The 26,580-nt window shown below is 46.9% G+C and overlaps 1 protein-coding gene across 4 annotated transcripts in view; it reads right to left on the bottom strand.

Annotated features, from left to right (window-relative positions):
* Positions 1–1,002: 1,002 nt before the first annotated feature.
* Positions 1,003–26,580, bottom strand: part of NEDD4L (neural precursor cell expressed, developmentally down-regulated 4-like, E3 ubiquitin protein ligase) — an 80,505-nt gene continuing 54,927 nt past the window's right edge. For 2 of the 4 annotated variants that reach the window (XM_026042507.1, XM_026042506.1), the window contains 18 exons: positions 26,146–26,265; positions 23,908–24,105; positions 23,223–23,300; positions 21,134–21,188; positions 20,988–21,044; positions 17,027–17,085; positions 13,572–13,637; positions 12,077–12,306; positions 10,906–11,027; positions 10,117–10,187; positions 9,536–9,631; positions 6,776–6,849; positions 4,650–4,710; positions 4,037–4,096; positions 3,468–3,575; positions 2,677–2,773; positions 2,041–2,113; positions 1,003–1,395 (listed from right to left, as the gene is read on the bottom strand). In XM_026042507.1, coding sequence (XP_025898292.1) covers positions 1,293–1,395; positions 2,041–2,113; positions 2,677–2,773; positions 3,468–3,575; positions 4,037–4,096; positions 4,650–4,710; positions 6,776–6,849; positions 9,536–9,631; positions 10,117–10,187; positions 10,906–11,027; positions 12,077–12,306; positions 13,572–13,637; positions 17,027–17,085; positions 20,988–21,044; positions 21,134–21,188; positions 23,223–23,300; positions 23,908–24,105; positions 26,146–26,265 — 1,728 coding nt within the window. In that variant the 3' untranslated portion in view covers positions 1,003–1,292. The remainder of the gene's footprint in view (positions 1,396–2,040; positions 2,114–2,676; positions 2,774–3,467; positions 3,576–4,036; positions 4,097–4,649; positions 4,711–6,775; positions 6,850–9,535; positions 9,632–10,116; positions 10,188–10,905; positions 11,028–12,076; positions 12,307–13,571; positions 13,638–17,026; positions 17,086–20,987; positions 21,045–21,133; positions 21,189–23,222; positions 23,301–23,907; positions 24,106–26,145; positions 26,266–26,580) is intronic. The other 2 variants (XM_026042505.1, XM_026042508.1) reach the window with 1 other exon arrangement.

Below are 26,580 nucleotides of genomic sequence, written 5' to 3'. Positions count from 1 at the left end.
CATGTCATAGTAACAAAATTGATTAGATAGCAGTGTATATTAAATAAATTTTTGTGATTAAGTAAAAAATAAATCACAAAAACAATTGGTGAGAACATGTCTGCAGGCTCAGCTCTACATCTGTTTTTTTTTTTCTTTTATACATCAGCAGCAGCCAAATTCACAATTGATAGATATTGCACCAGAAAGACATGTGCAGTGAGAAGGAATATAATCACATTAATGTTTATGATAAAAAACAGATATGACTTCCATGTGTTACATAAAGTGCCTTTAGAGTTGGTGCAGTTAGAAACAAACAAAAAATAGTTATTTAGTTATCATTAGCAAATGCATACAAATAGGAGACAAAACAGATCTGTTTTCCATAGTGCCAAATCACGCAGTGTCAGGTTTCATTCAAAATGCCTCCATTGCAAACAGGAAAGAGGAAAGGTTAATAAAAGTATCACTGTACAAAGGTAATRACAGGGTTAAGCATATTTTCCTAAAATCATTAATGCCAACCCTACCCCAAAATGTTTTATAGTACATGTAAATATTACCAAGGAATAATGAGGCAATTTCTTCACTGAACATGAGATTGGGCATGCTATGTTATGATTCTCTCTTCACTTTTAACTATGCTATTGATCTATATGAAAGAGCAACATCCAATCCTTATTTCTTCTAGAGACAAAAAAATATTTATGTGCTCAGTGAAAAGGTTTTTAGAGTTGCTCTTGATACAGCCCGTGAACAGAAAACTTCCACCATAGCTTTCTCCTATTTCTTTAAAGGTTTGGGAACACAAGGCTCAAAATGCGCTTTGAAAAAATGACACTGGCATCAAGTCTGGTATAAAATTAAGAATAAGAAAAATGCTCATTTTTCCAAGTATATGATATTTAATTGTAATGAAATAAAATCTGAAAATGTCTAAATCAATTAAAAAGTAAACATGAGTTGTAATACTATACCTGTAAAATGATTAATTCCATTCATTGTCATTAGAAATTATGTAAAATATTTATTAAGGGCTTTGCCTACAGAGGCACAACATAAATAGAACAAGTCTTGCTGAAATGTAATCAGAGTACATGTTAACCAGTTGGTAATTTCCTGTGGAAATGTCAGAAAAAAACAATCCACAGATTATAGTTCAAACTTCTGAATTTAGGCAACTGCACTGTAGAAGTGTTTGCTCCATGAACCAACATTGTGCAACTGTTCTGCCGTAGTCACTCAGAGTCCGTTAGGCAAATGCACAAGTGCAAGCAGAACTTGCTTGAAGGGGAGAGAAGGTACTTGTTTTAATCCACTCCTTCAAATCCTTGAGCATTTTCGACTGCCATAAGTAGCTTCTCCCGTAAATCTTCAAAAGATTCATAAAGAGGTAAGTCTAGGCGATTAAAGCTGAAATTTAGAAAGAAAAGATTAATTTAGTAATTGAAAAATGTACATAARCTTAAAGAAGAGGTTAAATTATTTGGAGGCCTTCACATAGGGTATATCTTACTGTCCAAATGAGGGCAATCTCCCATAGTGCCCTTTGCAAACCTAGCTAAAGGCTTGTGTTTGTTTGCAAAATGGGGTTTCAGAAATTTCTTTGCAGAACTGAGTGTGGGAATTTGTTAAAACCTGCTTAGAAAAGGAAAAATATATATATTCAGGTGATAGGAAACAGCTTTCTGACAAAGATGAAATGTTTTCAAAGCCTCAGCAGGGATGCTCTGAATTTGCAGGATACACTTTCTAGGGGAGAAAAAGAATACGAATAAACACCCAAAAGAAGATTTTTTTTTTTTAAAAAAAAAGGTCCTGTACAATCTAAAGAGCTGAAAAATCTTATGTTTTATTCTGTTTTATTCTTTATTCTGTTTTATTCTACAGAATGKTGTTTTTTATGGAAAGAAGACCATCCTGTGCCATGCTTTGTTCAGTCAGACTTTTCAGAGTTCACTGATTCCATGTACCAGGAATAGGAAAAAAGAATCACTGCAAATAAGAAAAGACCATGATGACAGTGAAGGGCTCTATATTTATGCCTTTCTGACTTACCATGTGTGAGCTCTGGGCAGTTTATCAGGACTTCCCCATTGCTCTATTGTAAACAGCTGAGGACCATTTGAACCTGGTTGAAAATGAAGAACATGTGAAGGTTAAATTCCTGGACACTACAGAGACTACCTACAGGTTATTTTCAAACACATTTGCACAAATTATAGGCTATATTTTTAGTTGGTATGGATTAGCTGGTACCAACTCTCTGCAGTCAAGACTACATTAACGCATATAGAAATGATRTATTTATTTCCACATAAGTTTGTTGAGCTATCTTTGCACGGAGATACTGTAAAATTCAAAAAAAAGCAAACTCAGACATTGTGTGGAAAAATGTATGYGCTTGCATAAAGTCACAACCTTGTCTTCCTCATATGCCATGATTATTATTCCTGATGACAGTCAAAATTTGCTTAGTGGAAGCTTACACACATTCCTGGGCAAGGAAGAGGTCTGCATAGCAGCTGATTTGTCCCAAACTGGGCTCATCTCTCACACACCCCCACATTCCCCACGAGTTCCTGGCTCCAGGAAGGAGGACCCTGAGGCTGGGCTCCAAGCTCGGCACTGGCTGCCCGGAGCTGCCCACGCCACCCTTCAGCACGGATGAAGCGGGAGCGGGAGGCAGCTCACCGTAGAGTTCAGCAAATCCGTTCATAGGCACGCGTGACGTCCCGGTAACGAACTGCAGCAAGCGGATCCGTTTCTCGGCGTCCATCAGTAAAACAGCCTGTGGACAAAGGGACACAGGGTCACTAGCTCTCCCGGGGACAGCCASAGATGCTGCTGGTTTCTATTGGAGTGTGAGACTTGGAGCTGTGTGTGGTGCCCGTTAAAGGGGGAGCATCCCGAGTGCCACCGGGCCCAAGTCGGAGGAGCCGCTGCGGCAGCGGCCGCCCCGTCTGCACAGGAGCGATTCCCCGGCACGTCCGCAGCCCTCGCCTGCCACAAGCCACCCAGGGGGTCACCAAGGCCCAGGTCAGCGCTGCACTGTGCGAGGAGCGCAGAGCCAAACCGCCGGGGCCCTCTCACCATGGGGACTGGTGAAATCTCATGCTGTGTAGCACAGTGATTGCTGCCACAAGTAGATATTCTACATTTATACCATGAAGTGGTATTTACAACAGGAAATGGTCAGGCAATGACATAAAAAACCTCCAAATTAACTTGGAATGTATGTATCAAGCTGCAGGATTCTCAGAATTTAAAGTAGCCACCTCCTTGAAAAGTAAAAATCTATTGCTGTTATGAGCAAAAATATTTTAGCAGTTTTTTTTATGAACATATGCTCATAAAAATATTTTACTGCACAGATACTCAAGAGACTTTATCTAAAGCCTGAGGCCCAAGCTGGGAGGCCGGGTCTGTGCCGAGCCCCCCCGCGTCGCTCGGTGCGGTCCACGCCGCCGCGGCGGGCGCCTTACCTTCCAGAACCACTGGATGACAGGGTGGTTGGGGCAGTAGCCGTTCTTGTAGATGGTATGCTGCCGCCAGTCGTTGACGTCCACGTCCCCGAGGCCGCACATGAGCAGCTGCACGGGGACACGGGCTACGTGAGCAGCCCGGCACACAGAGCAGCCCGCTGCCCCCCGGCAGGAAGGGGCCCCGGGAGCCGCGATCCTCCTGGTCCCCCTCCTCATCCCCCTCCTCGTCCCCCTCCTCCTCCTCCTCACGGGAGGAAGCTCCGCGGCCCAGCACTGGGGGTGCTTCACGGACAGCACCGTTCGGAGCGTCCTGCTCAAACTCACATGGCCGGGCAGGCGGAATGGCATCGCTCCAGCAAGCTGCCCGCCTGCCTCACTCAAACATGAACATTTGTTGGGCTTTTTAATAGGTTCATTATTTAGAGGGTAAAGGCCCTCATTTCCCACCATAAGTAAAGCATCTTTGCCTCCTAATTCAATTACAAATTAGTGAATGCAGAAGCTAACACCTCTATTTGCAGAAAGCATTACTGATCTCTCGTCTCTAGAAGTCAATTACACGTACTCACCTCTAGCTCGTTTTCATCAAAAATTTTTATCAGATCAATAGGAAGAAGCTCTGTGAATCCCTGAGAGCAAGCAAAACAAAGTTAGAAATCACAATCATCTCATATACAATTAAATTTTTATTTAACACCATCTTTCTTTGGCTTTAGGGTAGGAAAATAATGAAATATACAGTTGTGAAAGTTTTATAAATGTCTAATTTAAAGATTAATCATTTTTCTTTTCAAGCTCAAGTAATTTAAACATGAAAGAGAATGACCACATGAAGAGAAAAATATGAAACCATAAACCTTGTCATTATAGAGCTCGTGCAATCATACAAAACTCGCCACTTCTGCAATCCGGATACAGAGGTATAAGAAGTGTGTATAAATAAAACAACATTACTCTGGACTCTCAAAAAATAGCCATAATTTTAAAAGATTTTTTTTTTTGGTTAAAAAAAAAAAAAAAAAAAAGCAGCCTTTCAAAGACCTTACCTCCAAAAAGGCATTCATTTGTTTCTGAACTCTATTTACAAATCTCCACTGGATGACGAGGCTGCAGCAGAGAAACAAATTCATTTTTTGATGGTTAAAAAAAAAAAAAAAAAAAGCAGCCTTTCAAAGACCTTACCTCCAAAAAGGCATTCATTTGTTTCTGAACTCTATTTACAAATCTCCACTGGATGACGAGGCTGCAGCAGAGAAACAAATTCATTAGCAGATGGGGAAAAAAAAAAAAAAAATCCCTCCAATCCCTCAAGTTTCCCTGTCTGTGAAACACCTGGAAATGATCAGGCTTTTATTAATCGTTTCAGTTTACCTTGTGTGACCTTTCAGAGTGATAKAAAAAAATCACTGACAAGCATAGAGAAGTTTAGTAATGAATATTTTCAATTTAGCATGTGACATTAAAACGCTGCACATAAAATTCAACCTTTTTTTTTTAGGTATGACCTTTATCACTAAGATTGTTTGATGTAACACTAGCAGATCTCATGGCATTAATCTTTCTTTTCTGAATAAATATCTATGGATATTTATTCAAAGACGAACATGGTAAAATGGCTTACTTGTGCATTGAAACAGCCTAGAAATTCTGGATTTCTTTCTAGGTAATGCTGCGATTTAGACCCCAGATGCTGTTTTTAGGTACTTAAATACTTTTAAATAATTAAATAATATCTGTCAATAAGCAGATAAAGAGATGGATGAATACAAGCTGCAGCATCAGCAGAAACTGCTGGTGTTTCAGTGCTAACCAGGAGCTGCATCCAAACCTCTCAGCTTCCAGGGGAGTTGTAGGAATCCAGTCGCTTTCCTACTCAAGCAAGTTGTAAACCTAGTTTGTGTATTTGTGTATTTGACAGTTACAATTATAATGTTTGTCACTTTGATAAGATACTTATTAAAAGCAGCAAATATTTGTTGAATATTTTATATTCTGAACTGAATATTTTCTGTTCTACAAACAGAATATAAATTTGGCTGATTTTTGATAGGTGCACTGGTGCCAAAACCACGGATCTGGTCTGTGAACCTAGCAGAGAAAGATGATGGGATGATGGCCACTCTGGCAAGCAGCGCTGGGCTCATCTAGGAGCTTTGGGTCGCACTGGAGGAGCCTGTGACATGGCTATGGAGGGGACTTCAGAAAAAAACCAAACTCTTCAATTGATTTATTCTATTTTTTTCTTATACTGGACAACGCATGTGCAAACTGGAATGTGCAGAAGTGGCATTACGGTGCTGAACAGTGTTCCTTTGATGGCCACTCACAATGCTTAACAAAATAATACAAAATATGCATTTTTAGAAGCTATTTAGTCAATTTTTCATTCTTTCCTATAATAATAATTARTTATTAAAAAATAAAGGTAAACAAAATACCAATTTTCTAGTAAGAGATTCTTTGTGCAGCATCCACCTGTTCAGCACACRTATTGCCTGCACATGAGAATGCACCGTTCAGGTGTTACGTGAAGTAGATTTACTTGATTTTAAGAACATAAASTAATATTGTGGCTAGCCATGCAAGAAGCATTTAGATGAGCTTGTAATTCAGTTATGCATCTTGAAATGCACATTTTCAAAGAGCTTTTCTTTGCTGCACTCTATGGAGATGACAAAGGCAAGAAATGTTTATGATGTCTAATATTTTGCATCTGCAAACACAAACAATATGCCTGAAAAACTAAAGATTTGACAGCATAAACATATTCCTTGCCATGAAAGCAATTGTAGAAGGAATTCCTAAAAGCAGAAATTTCTTGTTGTTCCCCCGTTACAGTCAGGTCACGTAATGCAACACTGCAAATGTGATGAAGAAGCAAGCAAGCCGTTTTTCTCTTAGGAGAAAAATACTTCAATGTGTGCAGATCTCCTGAACCCTTCCTCAAATGACAATCCAAATGGCGAGTTAATTTGATAAAATGCTATCCCGTTCCCATTCTTTCTCTTTAGCCAGCCCGGTGTTCACATCCAGACTGGACATGTGTTCTGTGGCAGTAAAGGCGTGGAGTTCAGTGCAATTCCTCGTCTGTTCACCATTGCCCTGTGTGTGATTTGGAGCGCGCCGGGCCGGGGCGCTGCTGACGCGCAGCGCTGCTGAGCGGCGGGGCCCGGCGGGGCCGGCTCTCTCACAGAGCCTCCTCTTTTCACTGCTCATCTGCACACTGCAGTATCGGCGGGGCTTTCATCCGCACAGGAGCACTGCTGTGCTTGTTACACCCTGGGTAAACTCCAAAAATACATACGTACTCAATGTATTCCCTTTTGTTTTCGTTTGTTACCATGATTTCTGACCCATTTGGCTTCAAGTCAACTTGATACGTCTGTATTTCAAAAGAAAGACAAAACAAAACAAGACAAAGCATCATTATTTCAGCCTTACTTCTCAGGAAATCCTTTACTGAGCAGTATTTCGAAGCAGTATCACAGTGTTGTTATGCTGTRGGAGCGAGAGACTTTGCGATACTCCACATCTAAAGATGGCACCATAAAGGACAAATTGGCCTGGGATCCCTTGCCAGAAGGAGCTCTGCATCACGCCCCTTAGCTGGGGAACAGCYGAGACATCTGACAGGCAACGCCTGGTCCAGCATGTTCAGCTGGGTAATGAAAGCACAGGCTGCACACTGCAAAAGGGCAAAGATCGGGCACCACAGAGTGCAGGAGTGAGCAGAAAAACCCAAATTCACTACAGTTCACAGGGAGGTGCTGCGATTTCAACGTACACAGCATGGCTGTGAAGAAGCGTTTCCCGCAGGCAGCTCCCGGCAGTGGCTCTGGTTCCCTTTCCGCCCGGATTGCCGAATGCTGCTGGGGCAGAGGAGGGAGCAAAGGGAGCCGTTCTGCTGCCTCTGCCTGGCTGCTCCGCTCGCGGCAGCCCGGCTCTGCCGGCAGGGACCGGCAGCCCAGCCAGCGAGGCCTGGCCCGGCTCGGCACCGCTACGYCGGGTGTTACCGTTGGGCAAAGGTGACACACTGAACTCAGGAACTAATAAAAGGAGCTGCCAGAGAAGGGAGGAAGGCTCCTTCCAACACGGGATTTACACCGAATGCTTCAACAAACAGAAAAACAAGTCCAGTTGGATACGAGTGTCTGTCACTGGATGGGAAAACAGAGGAGTTTGGAGGAGCTGGGAGCACGGCCCCACTCCGGAGCCACCTYGTGTGGGCCAGCAGCTCAGCGAGGCCAGTGCAGAGCAGAGAAGGGGCCGCTCTGCTTTCACCCTGCTCAGCACCCCGCTGGGCGGGCGCGGGCGCGAGGGAGGCGCGCGAGGACGCGGGACGATTGACGATTTGGGGCTCTTGCTTCCTTCTGTACCCTAGGAGGATATGCTGCCTCCAAGGAAGGGCAATAATATTTCAGAGCCATCAGGATAACAGCCAAAGAGCTTTCCTTCCTCTGCTGTCTGAAGACTGCTCTCCTTGTTGCACATCTTTGAGTTACCTGCTGCACATCTTTTTGTATGCCATTTCTTAATCTGTAGCAGGAACTATTAAAACCTATTGCTTGCTTTTAAGAAATGAAGGATAGGAAGAAGAAAAAAATCATGAGATTTTTTTTTTGTCACATGCCAGTTTTGCATCTCACCTACAGATTTTATCTATTATATCTACTACTATTGGAATTTGTAGCTCAGTGAGCTTTTATCTAAGTTAGAACATGATCAAGAGAATTAAAAAATCATTCATCACTTTTGCTGCAAAGCAACCTAAAACTGTCATGTCCCTGAGAGACGGGGACACTTGGCCACCAGCTCGCCCTGACATCTACATTGGCATCGTTAGACCAGAAGTGCCACCTCGGCCTCCAGTGCTTAGGACTACCCGCCACATCATGGGGAGGGCCCCAGGGCCAGGAGGTGGGGAAACACTGAAACGTTGCAAACAATAACTAAGAAACGTTGCAGACAAGAACTAGCACATCTCTGGATGCAGCTATTTCAAAAAAAAAAAAAAAAAAAAAAAAAAAACCTAATTTATTTCTCTAAAGAGGACAAAGAAAGATGCCTCATGTACCATCATTTTAATTACATCAAGGAAGCATTAAGAAGCAACCCACACATATTATGTTCAAGACAGAAGAAATTATAAATGCCGTCAGAATGACACTTAGGAAGATTTAATAATAAGAAGGTAGACTAAGAAATAAATCAGGGAGTCTCAAGCTACCTATGTTTCTAAAGCCTCTCTGGAAGAGGAAGCACAGGCAGACAGCCTGCCTATGTCCGCATTTTCCGTCGTTGTTGTTAATAGAAATTCACCACCAGACAGCGCTGGGCATCACCAGAGCTCTGCTTCCAGCGACTTACTTGTTCTTGTTATTTTCCATGTAGCATGGATTGGAAAATACAGGTAATCTCCATGTAGTTTCTATTAGTTTCCATATTAATGGAAAGAAGGAGAAAGCATTGAGAAATGTGTCCARCTGTTCCTGACAGCACACTGTATGCTTATGTTAAGCAATTTTGCAGTCTGGTTTTCAAAAGCACACAGAAACTGGAGCGTGGAGTCAATTGATCTGTCTTTAGATCCTCAAATAAAATTAACATGGATACCTATTCCTGGGACATTTATTTGTACCCAAGTTATTTCCATCCAGAAGCATTTGGAAGCTTGGTCTAACAGGGTTGTWGGTAAGGGCGGACTGTAAATCCAGGACAAACAGCAGCGTAGGCTGTTGCTGCAGCTAATACTGCTAAAAARCACTATGGCTCCAGCCCATCGACCACATCACCAGCTACTCCCKTAAGTTTTAAATGTGCAGTTTTAAAATTTCTGGGGTGTAGTAGAGGGAACTGCTCGTGAATGAGGCACCTTTTAAAATGTGCATGTCTTTTTTTGTTGCATTATCTGACTGTACAGTATAAAAGACAAAACAAAGCACTTCTGGACTGTAACTGTCAGCGGTTCAAATCAAGTCCAGAAACCAGGAGACTTTGCTCTGTCTTTAACTACTTTTTGGCAGCAATAATGAGATGGAAGTAGAGATTTTCAGATAACTCTCACATACCTGTCCAAAGTTTTCCTCATCTATGCAAAACATGAGATCCAGCTCTGTAGGGTCGTTTTCCAGGATCCACTTCAAGGAGTTGTAGTATTCACTGTCCTGCAGCAGATTACAATTACACAATGCATATAAATGTGACAATTCAAGGTACAATTTAATTTAAAAATAAAGTATTAAAAAGAAAATCTGACACTAGAACTCYAAAGGGATTAGAAGGATGAGAACTCACTTATTTGCTTTGTTAAAACATCATTTAATCGCCAAAATTCAGCRACTGCGGCAACGAGGGTGCTGATGTGCCAGTGAGTGGCGGATTTTCCGCCGCAGCCTCCTGATCTCTGCAGGGAGAGCTGGCGTGGTGGGAAGTCTCCTGCCYGCATCCCTGACCACTGTTGGTGCCCTGGTCCTGGAACTGCTCTCCTACCCAGGGAAAAGTGTGGGAAAAACAAGCCGACCCCTTCCTCAAGCTCTTGCCACTCTGACCTTGTGCTTTCCACAGGCAGTTCCCTGGACTTCTGAGCTTTTCCAAACCACTCCAGAGAAAAACTCTCAGAACTGCTCATGAGGTTTAAGCGCTGTCTTACCACTGATTCCATGTCTTTCAGGGTTATTGGCTTCCCCAGCATCATCTTGTAGAAGGGTCTGATGAAGAAGCCTAGGGCAGAGGCACGAGCATTAGATCCACCGCTCCCGGATGACTCAGCCCCAGGAGAGGGATCTCCCGCCTGCAGCGGTGCCACCAACACCCCTGGTAGCAGAGCAGCCTCCTTTTCCACTGAGGTGCCGAGGCCCAGCATTTCCACCATGTTAATGTAAGTAATGCTGGGGGGTTAAGGTAGAGGAACACAGGGGATGGGGGGGCTCAAAGGGCGTGAGGGTGCCATTTAAACTGCTGTTCTCCTCTCCAAGGAGAGGCTAGAARAGCAGCACGGCGAGCCTGTGTTGGTGCACTGCCTCTAAATAGTATGTAGTCTGATTTTAAAGTCTSTTTCCTTGCTTATTCCCAGATTTCAAAGTTAAGCAGAAATCTTCTTTTCTCAATAAATCAGCACAGATTTTAGAGATGAAAGTGAGTGGCACTCGCACCTGCCACTGGCTTCAGCTGGTGCAGATTTAGCCATTACCTGCTGTGGGGCTAGAGCCCATTTGGCAGAGGTAGCAAGAGAGAAAGAACAAAACACATTTGCWTGTATCTGTAGTTTTGACAGCGTCACCCGCCAAAGCAGCAGTGCAGTTTCCAGGGCTCCAGCTCCACTACGTGCACCCAGACTTTGTCTCCCAAAATACTGCACTCTAATGCACTGGAATCACTCAAGTGATTTATTTAATAAAAACCTGGTGAYGGTGTCACAGCCATGAAGTGTAGGACTCACCATCTAACAGCTTCCCGTGATACACTGCCAGACCGGCAACCCGTCCAATAAACGTGAAATAGGACAGATGATCCTCGTTACAAAGCCCTGAGTTAGGATTGATCTGAAGCGTGTAGTTGTCCCTTGGGGGAGAAAGATGGAAGAAACTCTGAACAGTCGTGTCTGAACAGGCAGATACCCGCGGGGCGCCAAGCGCGGCTCCCTGCCTCCCCCGAGCGCCCCGCTCGCCTGCCCGCGCTCATCGCGCAGCGCCCGGCTTCCCGCTCGCCTCCGCGAGACATCCCTGCGGACGCTGACCACGTCCCGTGCCATTTTATGTGTGGCAGGCTAAGTAAAAATGAGGAGAAATAATATAATGCTTGGTACGGTGATCTGTAAACCAGCAGCTGTATGACCTRTAGTGCTTATTCACTGGGTGTACTAGGATTTTCCAAAATTAACTTTAAATGTATTTCTACATCAAAACTGCACAATGGAGAATTAGAAGAACAAATTTTTCTTCTGGGCTTTCTCCCAGAAACATAGGTAAAAATATGCCATTTGYGATATATTTTTAAAAATGTTTACCACTGATAACAAGTCTTTATCTAGTATGATTTTTTTGCAATTTAAATTACACCTTTCCCATCAAATTGAGACTAAAATAATATAAATTTATTTTAAATTATCTGTAGTGACACATACCTCCATAAATGAAAACAGTATTTCAAAAAGGCAAACATTTACCCAGTGAATTCTATTAACGCACAGGCATTTTCAGCTAATTAGTGTTTTTTGCATCATTTCCCTCTAACAACAGTCCAGGACCTTCCTGGGACACCCAGGGAAACCTCTCGTTGGGCAGCCCTGGCTCCTCCTGTTCCACGCCCGCGGGAAGGAGAAGTGGACTGGATATGGACCACGGAAGGAGCCGCGCGGGGGGCGGCTGCGGGGCAGCCTSAACACGGCCTGAGCTGGAAACGTTCTGTGCGGCCTCGGGGGAACGGGAAGGAGATGCTGAAATGACAACAACTAAGAGAAAGGAGAGGGCCAAAGAGAGATGGGACTGCTTAGCAGTATATGGTGATGCGCCACGAARGAGCATCTAACCACCCTCCAATTTAACTTTGTCTCCTACACAAAATCTAACGTATACCACATTATGAAGGGAAGTATTTCAGTGGAGACTTACGTTGCTGAATACTCAAAGAGACCGTAATAAGGATTAAACATCTCCTTGGACAAGAGGAAGAACCATTCTCGGGCCACACCACCGTAGTCCAGCCCTTTCTCTGACTCGAACTCAATCCAGAGCCTGGCTTTTAGCACATCAGGTCTCTTCACGGACATGATTCTTCTGTAGGACTCCTCAAAAATATTGTTTCTGTGCAGCTTCATCTCAAATCTGTTTGGTATATCAGCCTGCGTGAGAGGAGAGACACTGCCCGTGTTAGTCTCACTAAGCAGCCACCAGACAAACTACTCACTGGAGGGCAACAACTAAGAGCCAGGCTTGACGTCCTTGGGTATGAAGCTGCCCCCTAAGGCTGCAAGATGAGAGCTCGCGGTGAACCTGGGAGATTCCACTATAGGTTCAGAGATTTCTATAGCATTTGACAAAACAAGGAAAACCAACAATAAAAAGGTGAGAAAATAATATTCCTATGCCCTGTTTTCAGGGCATTTTCACCTAACAGCATGAGAGAAGGACAAGCTGTTTGCAGCCCTTCCACTCAGAATGCCTAAGTGCCAGGAGGTCATTAACACAATACAAACATTCACAGGTCTTAAACAAAACATTCACAGTGCTTAAACAAAAGAGAAGCGTCCTGCCAAGCCCTGAGCAAACAGCCCTGCGGCCAGGCCTGGGGAGCTCTCTGAGCCACTGCCCTTTAACCAGGGACTGATTCAGAGGACGTGGGAGAGAACTCGGGTAAAAGAGGGAGAATTTGTGGAAGGAAGCAGCAGCAGCCTGGGTGAACACATAAACCTGACCTCTATAGCCAGGTATAGTTTCCTGATCAGATAGCCTTGAAACAACCATTTTTAAGGTTCACTTTTTTTACTGCCATTTAAAAGTTTTATGTGTCTGGGCAGCAGCACTCAAAGGCCTATGGACTACTACCTTTTAATGCTGTGAGGGAAAAGGGAAAAGGTAGGCCCTGCAGCTAAAGAGGAGCACGCGAGGATCTCACAGTATAAAGGTGGAGAATTTGACCAGTCCCACTCCACGTTTCAGCTGGGGCTGGTGCCCTGTGAAAAGCAGCCTGTATGAGGGACGAGCTAAAGCTGAGCTTCCTGCTGAGGTGGGGGTGGCACTGGGTTTTGCTCGGACCAGGAGCACTCCGTGCTCCGTCCTTGCAAGCGAGGGAGCCCCGTCCTGCCACAAGCCTGTTGGCTAAACCCCAGGCATCCCGGGCCGGGCGAGCCGTGACTGCTCTGTAGCTGCCTCACGTTGATTTTCCATTCACAGAGGAAAACATGAGCCTTAAAGATCTGTGAAAGGCTTTGTCCAGAAATCAGTTAATCAAATGCAAAGTTTAGTTTTCCTGTTCTTCTTAACTCCATAAGTCGGATGATGGCAGGAGTGACAGACTAAGATGGACCTCGACTCTGCATGTACCCCGCGGCTCTCTGTCCCCCGGCTCCGGCAGAGCGCACCCCGAGGCGGCACGGTTCCTACTCACGGGTTTCTTCAGCTTCTTGCGGAAGTAGTCGTACTTCTGCTTGAACTCCCTGGAATACGGGACCGCCTGTCGGAGAAGCGCAAAGACACAGTCACGGCRCGGCTGTTGCACAGGGTGACACTGCCGCCTGTCTGTGCCAAGCCAGGAGCTGAGACCCCTGCTCTCTACATCCATGTGCTCTCGGGTCATGGACCCCCACTACCCCACTACACCCGCAGCACTGCGCATGACCTCCCTTRTTTCCAGGGGGAAAATGAGCTTCCAGGACCAAACTTTTGTTTCAGGTTTCAAAATTCCCAGCGATGCTGCAGGATGGGACTTACGCTGCTGGTGGTGCTCAGCACCGCCCAGCACTGCACAGACACCAACCACAAAGAAAGTGGAAAGTACAGGCAAGGAAAGGTGAGGGGCTCCAGGGACACTGCTACACGGGCAGTGGCGCCGTGGGGATGTGCCCAGCACCACAGCTCTGCTCTGCAGCGCTGCATGAACGAGGTCTCCCTGACCTGGAGAGGAGGTGGCRGCACCGCTGCCATGGGGCACGTTCAGCAGCAGCATGTGGCCCTCTCACGTCCCCAGTCCCGGATCCAAACCTGTCTGACCAAAGCGCCGCAGCCCAACGCTCACCCCACATGTCCTCAGGCAACTGTCCGTGAATACAGACACGTGTTTGATCAATAGCAATATGACAGGGAGAGATAGGGCAGAAGTGACAAAAACAACGCCCAGGTGTAATGGATGGCTGAACTAAACACATTGCCTGAGCTGGGGATCGGTGGAGCCACCAGCACCACCGCTGCCATCACACGGGGTCCTCAGAGATCCCTGCTCTGACACCGGGCAGGTGTTGCCACCACTGAGACCCGGTGCCCAGGGCTGGTGGAGCCGCCGCACGCGGGACGGGAGGGCTGCGGTGCTGCCCTCATGCCAGGCCAGCCYGTGTGAAGCAGCACTCAGCAGAGTCTTCCTCGCTGTCCATGGCTGTGCAGAACAGCGCTTCTCCTACATGGTACCAGACACGGGAGCCTTCGAGCGCGTTGGCCATCACGCTATCGTGCGGACGAAAGCCGTCCGTGCTTGTGGTGGCCAGACTGTGCTGCAGATGGYGAAGGCAAGCAGCACTATTCAGCACCCAGGGGAACGGGCGCAGAACAAGGTGGGAATTCAGTAGCGCAGCAGGAATGGGCTGGGAAGCCACCCTGCAAGAGCTGAGAATGTGGCTCTGACACGAAACTGCTGCACACGCAGGCAGCAGCTGGGAATTCCCTGGTTTTTGTCAGACAACATCATTTCCCTGGGGACTGGAGAGGCAAGGGAAGAGAAGGCTGCCTGCCTCGGAGATCCCGCTTTCCAGCTGCATCCGGAGGCTCCGGCCCCGCCAGCCGCAAGGGGCTGCCTRGGCTCCGCTTGGCGGGATGCAGAGCCCTCCCTGCACCCTGCCGGGACGGAGCCGCCACGGGGGCACAGACACGGTCACTTCACTCTGCTCTTGGGGAAGACGAGACAGGAAAAGCTAACAATAAATCCTAATAAGTTATGCTCTGATGATCATATCACTTTATTGCAGCCATTAGGGAATCTCCTGACATGCTTGTATTATTTAAATTCAATGTGAAATGCAATTTAAGCATGTCTTTGTGTCTGTCACGGCACCAAAAATACTATTAAAATCATTAAGATGAAGGATGATGTAGCCATAAAACAGATTTGATCTTGTTTCCTCATAAAAAAAAAAAAATATAACTTAATGGGATAAAGATTGACCCTGATTATCTTGCAACAAAATTCTCCAAATAGTCTCTTCCATTTATACTCATGGTTGGGAGAATAAGCATAAGAATTGGTACAATATACTGTAGATAAGTATCTCAAGCATTAAGCCCGTGATAAATGGATAAATCAGTCCAACAGCAATTGTGCTCAAGCAAGTGATTGCTAATAACCTTATTAACAAAAGTGCAATTAGGAAAACACTATGCTGTAACTAATCTGCTATGAACTGTGACCCCTAAAAATCACGAGCCTTTACGTGAAATAAAAAGTATTCTTGGCAAATTTATTCCTCTTTCCACCTGAAGAGATCTTAAGAGTTGGAAATCTGATCACTCAGGACTCCACAAAACGATATAAAACTGCATTAAAGAGGCGAGAGACTAACTCCACGTGTGATGTTTTAAAAAACTGATATTAAAGCCATGAGTTTATTCTTTCTAAGGCTCATATTCTGAAAACTATTTTATCTACACTAAGCTTGATGTCCCTTTTGAATGTGTTAGCCCTGGTTCTTATGGGGCTATTCCCTTTTGAGAAGCAGCAGTTGTTTATTATCCCGATATCTGAAGCACGTACCCCAGTGCTTCCCCTGCAGAAAACCCYGGCCACTTGAGCGTCAATGCAGCCGTGGCTCCTGTTTGCAGCTCTATGCCCAGCGCTTATCCTAGCCGTGCAGCGGGGCCCTGCTCAGGACCGAGGAGCTGCCGCCCTCGCACCCAACATCCCACCTGAGCGCCACGGGGCAGGAGGAGTCGCAAAGGTCTGGCACAGTCTGTCCCACGGTAAGGAAGTTACAGTACCAGGAAGTTTGGAGAAACAAAGAGAAATAAACTACAGGCTATTTTACACTAACATTTCTTGGGGTGTACTTCAAGTAAAATCACACCTGGAATTTTGCCATCAAAGCAGCAGCAAACGCAACCACAAGACGTGCCTTGAGGCTGCAGCTCCTGCTGCCGTGGGGTCGTGCCAGGAGATGCCGCGCGGCACCAGGCCCAGCTGCAGCGCACGAGGAGTGACGACGGCTCCCGCGCGTTGCGGGGCTCGAGCGCGCGGCCTCAGCGGCGCCGCAGCCGCAGCAGCACCCCGAGCCACCAGCAGCAGGGGAGACAGCCGGCCAGCAGGACCACGGCGCTCCCTCCTCTCCGCCCCGGGACGGACGCGGGGGATCCACCACGGCATCTGCTGACCAAGCATGCCTCTCCGATGCCCCAGGAGAGAGGTGGCACCTCGTGCTAGCGGCTACAAGCAGGGATGAGCACCAAGGCCGGGAGAAATTCCCAGTCTAGGTAGGGAATCTGTCTGTTGCTATCTGTCTTTCTATCTATCGCTAAGGAGGCATCAAACTACCAACAGCCACGGACACCACGCACTGTCTGACTGTGCGGCACGCGACGGTGCTGCAGCGGCACGAATTCCAGCGGCTCCCAATGAGCACGTGGCCATGCTGGCCACARGCAGCTGGTGGTGGCCCGGACAGACCCCTGCACGCTCCAAAGCGGGGCTGAGCGTGTTGYCATCCAAGCTCCTCTGCACCATCCATGCTCTCCCACATGGGGAATGAGGCACCGCGACCGGCGTGGCCCCACAAGGCAGYGAGGGCTGCGCCCGCGCTCACCCCGCGCCACGTTCGAGACGGGGTTCAGCCGCGTCCCGTGTGCAAGATCCACAGTGGTACTTACTGGGCCAGTAATCGCTGGGTTCTGCAGCCTGGGGTCCTCCCACTGCGTGATTTTGTTATCTGCAAATAACAAAAGACACCACAGCGTCACTCCCCTGTCACCGTGCTGCGAATCTGTATTCCCCCCTTGTGACTCTCTTCCCTACCATTTCCACAATTTAGTATTTCAGGGTTAGAGAAGACTGCATTCACCCATACCCATCAAAACCCCATCACGCTGTTTAGTTGGAAACACTCATTCAAAAGTGCAAAAYTACAACATAACCCAGAAGATTTACACTGCTTTGACATCAAAGTTTGCACATGTTCTATTTGAACATGGTCTGGGCTCAACTTGTATTAGAAATACACAGGTTTCATGCCTGAAAGGTAAAGGAACCCCGAAATTTCATCAAATGGCAAACCAAGTTTACTTGAACTTTTGCTTCAAGACTGTCAAGATATAAGAATTTTAAAAGACAGTCTGAATTTAAATTTGGAGGGGAGGGGTCAAGCATCTTTAGAATAAAGTCCTAGACATTAAATGAAAAGGTTATAGGGAGGCAAAACAATACAGTCATGGTTTAAGAGATCACTCAATTTGGGCAATAACGCAACAGAATTTGGTTCATTCCATCGACAGCTTTAGGACGGCAAGGTCACCACATAAGGCACTAGGGGAAATTCCCGCTGCCTCAGACAAGTGTTCCTCGTAAGACCTAAACACAGGAGAACCACAACACAACGATGACGTTGCAACGATGAGACAATGCTCCGAAAACCAAACTGGGTCCCTCCGCAAGGGCAGGGCAAGCCCTGTATGTCCTGCACTGCAAGGGGCACGAAACCCGCCCTGACACATGCGCTGGTTTCATTTGTGACCTGCATTAAAACAGTGGTCAAGACTTTGACTTTGTAATCGCTAGTTTGGAATAAACATACTAAGCTTCAAAAATCAATGCTTTTGAGGCTATTATAATGAGAGCAAAAAACCAACTCACATTAAAATACAAGCATTTTCCATGTTTCTATAGTTGGGAAAAAAACATGTTTTTAAATATCCCMATCTAATTTTAAAATAGCTAAAATTTAGATGGGTTTTTGAAAGATGACATTCATTAATTGTTGCTGAATAAAATTCAAAGAGATGTCGAGAAAAGCGCATTTCAGAAGCTTGGACCTAGCAGTTCGTTTTACGTTAAGTCCCTCTTTCAGTTTAGCACTCGTGGGCAGTGGGAAGAAGGGCCTGGGGCTGTCGGCCCGGCACCTCGTGGCAGCGAGGCTCGACTGCGGGACGGGCCCTGCTCAAACCTCCTTCCTCCAAGCTGACCCTTTGCTCCCAGTTCCTTCCTCAGAGCTCCCCATGGAGCTGAGAGCCGGAGTTATGGTGGCACTTTCCTGATATCGGAGACGACCAGGGTGACACCTGCCAGGCGCCCCGTGCGTAACCAGTTCATTCCCCTTGCAGGACCTGTCTGAAAATCTACCACCTCTCTGGAGCTCCGTGGAACCAGCTCGGTGCTCTCACTCCTCCCTCCCGCACGGGGCTTCGCAGCCTCGGAGGGCTCCTGCTCCCTGGTCGCTTCCCCCGTGGTGCCGCTCGGGCGCAGGTGGGACCGTCTCCAGCCGGAGCATCGYGCGGGACACGGCCCGGCCGGGCCGGCGGAGGGGCCCACGCAGCACAGCCCACGCTGCCTCCCCGCACGGTCGCCTCTGCCCACCTCAGCAGCAGGAGGTACTGACGTTTACCTGAGCATATCTGCAAGGCCTTTTCTGCCAAATGCCTCCAATTTGAGCAATACTTCATAATTCTCAGGAAACAGCACCTTTTTAATTGAAGTTGCACCTGCAGTTTGTCCCTATCAGGCTGAGCTCTAACCCTGTCCTACGGAGCACCTCTTGCCTCTTATCCAGGACGTTTTTGGCCAACTGAACGAGTACTTTCCCCCTAGTTTTTGTTCAAATCACCAATGAAGATACAGAGGAGCGCCAGATTCAGAAGCAATACTGAGGGGAACCATCCCTCCGYCAGTGCATCAGTGACAACCGGCCTCTGTACAGGTGGAAAAGCTTTGTTTTCCTTCAAGTCRCCTTCCTAAAATGCTCCTGGGGAATCCATGAGTTTGGGCATGCTGCAGCAGCTGGAGAACACCACTGGCTGCAGGGATGGAGAGTTAGGCTGGCTCAGGTGGCTAAGGACCAGCCATAGGGAGCGAGACTGTTTTGCAAGGACTGATTGAGCACTGGGGAAACTAAAGTCAATCATTATTAAACTCTTATTAAACTGCCTCAAAGTTAAAATCTCAATAGCGAGGTACTGCGTTTCAGTCTCCTGCAGGACAAGTAACAGCTCGGTTATTCTGCCTGTCCTGTGCGCACGAGTTTGGCGGGATGCTGGATGTGGCCGGAGTCGACCCCTCGTGCTGGGCCGAGCCAGCAGCCACGCCGGGGCGACAGAGAGGAGGGCAGGGCAGCGAGGCTGCCGCGGCGCCCGYGCCCCGACACCTGCCCCGGCGCCCGCCCGCGCCCCGACACCTGCCCCGCGTGGCTCTGAGCCCAGCCAGGAAGCCAGCAGGGGCCAGCGGGCTCCGACACGAAGGTGTAGCTATGGTCTGATAAATACAAGAAGGAACAACACTGAAACCCTGCGGCGCACAACGGTCGCTGTGCTTCCCTATCCACTGGTGAACAAGCCGCTTCCCGACAGCAACCCCCGACCAGGGCCCGGAGCAGGTGCCGGTGCCGCCGGCGCGCCGGGAAGCGGCTGGCCGCCCCTCGGGACGAGCAGCCCAGAGCCCCAGACCTGCAGCAGATCTGCTGGCCACCAAGCCAAACACGCAGGTGAAAGAGGGGCTAAAGATACAATTCAGATGCAAATAAGTTACTTCTGAAGAAATTAGGAGGTGTTTGGGCGATTTTGCTTAATGTATACTTCTAACACTGTGTACCTTTGGGAATTACCACAAATGCTTCAGTAGTTTTAGAAGACTGAGAAATTGAAACTTTTCAATGGTAGGGATGTTTAGGAATCATGCAGATATTTTCATCAGAGTTTTTTTCCCTAACTCGTCCGTGACAGCAGCTTACACTAATCTATTAAWTTTCCAGGCATGTCTTGATTGAGACAATTGTGTAATGTATAAAGAACGTTAAAAAATCTGTACTAATGTTTGAAAGAAGTTAATCTTGCTCTTGACAAGGAGTAAATTATTTGTTTTGTACTTAAAACTAGGTATGCAATTTCAAACTTCATAGTACTTTAGAAGTAGTATTTCACAATGATATAACACAAAACTATCGGTAAGCCTAAGAATTAATTTTACTGATACTATAGGGAAACTATAATATTCTCAAATACGTATAATGGTTTCAGATGTTCATCCTCCAAGCTTTCTGCAGCAAAGGTACCCTCTTCTAGTGGTTTTGTGAGCTACGTATTTCTGTGAAGCGTATGCCATCGATAGAAATGCCTCATTATAAAGGTGGGCTTCATTATAGAGCCGGGCTACTTTAATTTGGAACAACAAAGAAGATTGACAGAGCAGTTCTGAGATGCTGTAAAAGACAAGTCTACAATGAAACATCACTTACACTAGAACTTCACTAACAGAACTGAGGAGATATTAATGGACCGGGTGCAATATAACATGCTCCAAATAGGAAATAAGATCAGAACTAGCACTGCCACAAGACCTTCTTGAAGAAGTGGGAGAAAAGCGTACTCAGCAGCGTTGCTTCTCCACTGCCTACACGTGGAGTTGTGGCTATATGGTCTCTTCTCATCTTATTTTCTATTCCTAGTGTGTATTTTAATTTATTAAGTGCAAATAAGCCATGGGATCATCAACAACAACAACAAAGAATCCAAAATATCAACAAGAACAAAAGAAACCACAAAGAAGAAATGTTAATGCTTCACAAGTCAGAGAGGGACAAAGCTTGATGAGCCGATTAAAAGCAAGCTTTCGGTGAATATACAGTACCGTACGAGGGCACTAAGTCTCTGGTATCAATGTCTCCACATATCAACACCTGGCTTCCTAAATGAAGAGTAAAATTATAAAGCTTTCACTTCAATATTGATTACCTCCCTTTGTCTACATGCTGCAGTGCCTCAGTGCTTACTTACTATGATCGATATAGAATGTTCTTCCGTCCAGGTGTATTCTTTCCTCCCAACCAGGCTAGAATTAGGGAATAAAAAAGAGAGAAAGACAGACAGTGAAACGCTGCTGACCGAACGATCACAAACACGTTACGTGTCACGGCCGACAACACAACACGAATTGAAGAACTGCCTGTTTATGCAGATAATTATATGCAGTAAATACATATATATTGTTTTAAATATTGGAAGTGGAAAATTCTTGCATGGAGATTTTTAACAAGCCACTGAAAGGGACACACTGGCCATGATCTCCCTGGCTGGAGAGTCTCAGCTTTCACCTTCGAAACCCCGGGGGGTCACTGCTGTCCATGAACTAACCAGGATCCTATGGAAGCAGGACCAGGAGCTCTAACCTTGTCCTCAGGTCTTTCCTTTCTACTTATCCCTTCCCCTATCTTCCAAACGATTGCAGCATAGAAAGCAAAAGAGTGGCAGACTACATGCCACGTGATCCGTGCAGCACTCAGCCTCGCTTCGGCCTTCTATACGATACAGAAGATTTGATTTCATTTCAATGATCCTTGCTCAATTCTGCAGCATTCATACCGCACTCAAAAATGCCTTGTTTCAACTGAGCTTAAATCTCTTGCTAAATATGTACATGTAATAGTATACATCACATTTCCCTGATTTAAGGCACATTGTAGCTCTTGCAGTTAAGAGAATCAATTAAGCTGGACACCCAGTTGCTTCTGCACAGTGTCTCCTATCTAAGCAATGCCTCCCTGGGGATAAACACATGCTCAGTGTGTCTGAAAAAATACAAGAGAAGTTATTTCCACAGCTGTTTTCTTAAGAAACTGCTTTACTGCTGTGTTCTAATTAGTAAATGCATCTTAATAAACATGATCATCTGAGCAGTTTTGGATCTAATTAATGTTTCAAGACCCTGGGCCTGACAAGCYGCCAAGTGGATTTAAATACAAAATAAAATCTTTCGCTAATCAGGACAAGGGCAGTGAGAATTCACCAGCTGAGAGGCTGTGGATGGAGGCTCCTTCTCTGGAGATTTTCAAACCCACCGGGATGTGACCGGGTGCCCCGTGCTCTGGGTGTCCCTGCTGGGGCAGGGGGCTGGACTGGGTGATCTCTAGGGGTMTCCTCCAACCTCAACCCTTCTGTGATTCTGTAATTCAGGATGCATCAGAGGAGATCTCTGACTGCACCGGTACCAGAGGTTACCACCACTCGCTGGAGCTGGCTCTGGGCCCCCCTCGCGCCCAGGCAGCACATTTTGGTTAGTGGGCAGAGTGGATCCTCCAGCCATCTGCAACCCCCTTCAGCGACCAGGAGCAGGGCTAAAGGCTCCTGAAAGRAGGGCCAGCCGCCTCTGCAAGGGGCTCAGCTGCTGGCCCCCACGTGTCCCAGCACCTCCTGGAGGTGGGTCCGTCACCCGCGGGTGCTGGCGAGCGCAGGGAAGCGCCCTTCCCAGGACAGCCCTCGGACGCGCTCGGCACGCGGGAGGCCATCGGCAACGTGCCGCTGTGAGCACTGCCTCGGAGAAGTGCGKCTGCCGCGGACGCACCTTCTGGCACCACGGACACGGCGTTCCAAAAACAAAGCATCTGGCACGCCGATAAATCACTATCACACTTTGGCTAGACTATGACAAGATTTTTGAGATCAATATGGTGATTTTCTCTATAAAATATGGCAGTGCCATTCAAACTCAAAATATATTTAGATTTTTGAGTGCCAAAACACACTGGTACGTTCACAAAGCTCACTTTGARCAACCCTTTTCTTAAGGCAGCAGTTAATTATCTAAAATCACACAGCCAGAGACAGACTAAGGCTAAGTGTATCCAAAGCTCCATGTTTCCTACCAGCAAAGAAACGTTCAATCACTTCAGAAACATTATGATCTGGCTTCCAAAAGCCTTAGTGATTCAAAGATGACAGGAAAGCTCTTTGGGGTTACACACAGAGCCAGCTTGCAGCTCTGCCTCCCAGCGATGCACGTACCCGCACACCATCAACGTAGCAACAGACCAGCGCTCTTAASAGAGCAGCTACTGAAACACATACGCACTGGGAAAGACATACTTACAGGAAGAGGGCCCAAATCATTAGGGTTCAAAGAAGCTTTTGATCTCAAATGCACTGGAAATTTCAGCCGTGGATCCTCCTGTAAGAGAAATCCATCAGATTAAGTCAGAGCCTATTGCAGTATCAGATGGAAAAGAAAGCTGCCTACATTAGGACTGTATTGAAAGGGTTTTTTAGAGAATAAAATACAAAATCAAACCATATAAGGGCTACAGAGCATTTAGTGTGTGGAGGTGAGCTGTTAAGAAAGCAAAATAAAACTGCCTGCATTGCTAAAACAGAAGCGCCAGTGGCCCTGGCTGCTCCAAGCACGCAGCAGAATAGGATTCAGTCAAACCGGTCCATGCCCATGTCTCTGTATGCCCCTGAAGCCCAAGTGAGGGGGATTTCAAAGGTGTTTAACACCTGCATGCAGGGCTCCATCGGTTCAGGAATGTCCCATCCCCAACGCAGAGGATGCCTGTGTGGGATGGGACGTGCGGGTGCAGCCAGGGCATGGTGCCAGGGTCCCTGTGCTCACGGGGCGGCCCCGGGGTCGGCGGCGGCTTTGCCCCGTGTGGCGCGGAGGAGGCCCCTGTGTCACCTCGYGGAGCCGCCCATGGCACGAGCCCCCGCGCCGAGCCCGCCGGCACCGCGGGCAGGGCGCCCGCACCGGCAGCCGCAGCGGGCGCCGGCCGCGCGCTCACCCAGGTRGTCGTCTTGGTGTTGTGGTCGATGAAGAAGGGGCGGCCGTTGGGCGCGATGCGCATCTCCCAGCCCGGCGGCAGGAAGCTCTGCGCCACCTTGTGCTGCGGCTTGGGCGAGTTGTAGGGCGAGGGCTGCGGGGACTGCGGGTTCGAGAGCGTGTCCTTCACGGCGCGGCGCACCGGGGAGTCCTTCATGCCCTGCGGAGAYGGAGCGTCACGGCCGGGCTGCACGGTGCAGCGCGGCACAGCGCGGCACAGCGYGGCACAGCCAGCGCGCTGGGCCCTGCGGCGGCCGCACCRCGTCCCCTCCCGCCACCRCCGCGTTCCCGGCCCCCTCTTCAACTCMTGCAGCCTCGGACTGAGCGCTGGGGGCACAAGCAACAGGAAAAAGAGGGTCTCCTTAAACCCCAGCTGGCACCATGTGCCTCTCAATGCACTTCCCAGCTGCAACTCCAGGCCAGGCATTTACACGGGACCTTAGAAAAAGTTCCTAAAATAAATACATTTAGACCCCTTATATCGGCTTGCAATTAGAAATCTTGGAGGTTTTTTTTTTTCATTAATGACTTTCTCACTTGATGCTGACTTTTAACAGTGGGAGGTTTAATCTTGTCTTGTACATTCAGCCATCTGAACAGCCTCAAAATGAGATCCTGATTTACTCATCCGAGAAAACACTGCCTTTCACCATCAAACTGAGAATGAGATCTAAATATTCAACTTTAATATTGTTTGCCTTTGAACGCCTCAGAAATTTTCCAGAAATATGCTTTGGCTGATATATGATAATTGCTTGTTTTCTCCTTGTTTTGCTAATCATTAAGACTCACTAAATCTATGTATGCTTATTTAGGCCATTCTCTAATTTTACATTTATTCATTATATTGCTTTTTTTCCACTCTAATATGTTAGAAAATTAAGAGTAAACAAAGATATTTACAAAACTATTACAATCTTTTTTTGTGGAGTGTTCTGCTGCATTCGGAAGGAAAATGCAGCTAAATTATGGTGTACAAAAGTACTACTTTAATTTGTTCTCATTAAATAAAAGCTTTCCATGTGTTGCACACAAAATAAGTTATAGACACATTTTACAATAAAAGAACAAACTATATGAAAACAAAGAAAGTGGCTTCTAAAAAACTGAACTGTTTTTTTTCCCTTGTGATGGCATCCTTGTGGATTCTAACRCTGGTAAGCCTACCCCTTAGCTAAATAAACAGATAAACAAATAAAAACAAAAAGGCAGCTTTGTGCTTTCCAGCACCCCTGTGGTTTCCAGGCCCTGAGCAGAGCCAGCAGCCCCGGAGGGACGAGGGAATGTGCGGGGGCAGCAAGGGGCTCTCCTGGAGCGCGGAAAGGCCATTGCCACCCAAACGGGCTGTCCAGTGCTCGGCCAGCGACGCCCGGCAGCTCCAGCTTACACACGCCCTAGGGAAGGCAGGCCTCGCGTGCTCTAGCTTGAGGAAGGCAGAATTTTTAATTGCCTTTAATTTTCCTTGTTGAAGGATTTTTCCATATAAGGAGARGGAGGAATGCATAAAATAAAATGAACTAAGCACTGCAGTCTTCACACAGCTGTAGATAGCTTTGACAGGGCAAAGGAGAGGAGCAGGAAAGCGGGTGTGAAGGAGGGATGCAGATGACACCAGAGTCTGTTTGGAGAAGTTTTTAACAACTCCCTCTCCTCCTCACAGCCACTTTTAGCTGCTTTAAAAGGTCTAATCATAGTTTCAGGAGTAAGCCACAGCCTCTAAATACATAAGAAGCCACTACTCTTCAGCCATGTTGCAGAGAACAGCATTCAAAACCGTTCTCAATTATCTTTAAAGATACTTAAAACAAGTTCTTTTGAAAGACAAGAAATATAACGCATGAAATGAGCATAAAATCTCATTCCAGGATCTTCCAACATCAATTGCAGGTACGATTAACAAAGAAGTCAGCATCAAAATAAATGTTTCAACTTGAAAAATATTTCTGATCTTATAAACATGAGGACCCAAAAGGGATCGGAATAACGTATATATTTCAAATGGTAAAATAAGTGTTGCCGAATTGAACCAAATTATCATATGTGAGCAGAACTTTTTCATTCCGTGATCACAGAAGTTACTAATGTGCAACAGAAGATGCACGTGGAAAACCCCGAAGGAAAGCTGTGATAACCAGGGCAAAACTAGGAGGTCGGGAAAAGGGGATAAGCGGAGCAAGGCTGCGATGGTGGCGCTTCTCACCTCGAGGGGCGCCGACAGGGTCACGGTGGGCGAGCTGAGGCTGCGCGGCCGCCGGATCTGGGGCTCGCTCAGGTGGTTGTTGCTGCTGGCGGCCGAGGCGGCCGAGCCGTCCTCCGCGAGCTGAACRGGACACAGGCAGGTTAGCCCCGTGCCGGCATCGCCCTCAGCACGGYGGCACGTTCAACACACACCTCGCCACTGCATTTATCTATCGTCGTTATTTTAAGGAAACATTAAATCTGGTACTTGAAAGATCAGATCTATTATTTCATTTTAATCCCAACAGAATTTTCAAACTCAGTCCTAAAATGCGACTTGCCTCTATACATTTCTGCTCTGTACCCCTCTGTAAACTCCCTCCATTGCACTGATAAACCCAACCTGCACCTTCCCACAGTGCAGCTACTGAACAAAACCTCCCGGTGTGCCAGTGCC

The sequence above is a fragment of the Nothoprocta perdicaria genome, unplaced genomic scaffold (assembly GCF_003342845.1).
Source record: "Nothoprocta perdicaria isolate Ctin4 unplaced genomic scaffold, notPer1 scaffold_306, whole genome shotgun sequence".
NCBI classification, from domain to species: domain Eukaryota; kingdom Metazoa; phylum Chordata; class Aves; order Tinamiformes; family Tinamidae; genus Nothoprocta; species Nothoprocta perdicaria.
The sequence above is the reverse complement of the archived record's forward strand: the minus strand, read 5'-3'. Positions and strand labels throughout refer to the sequence as shown.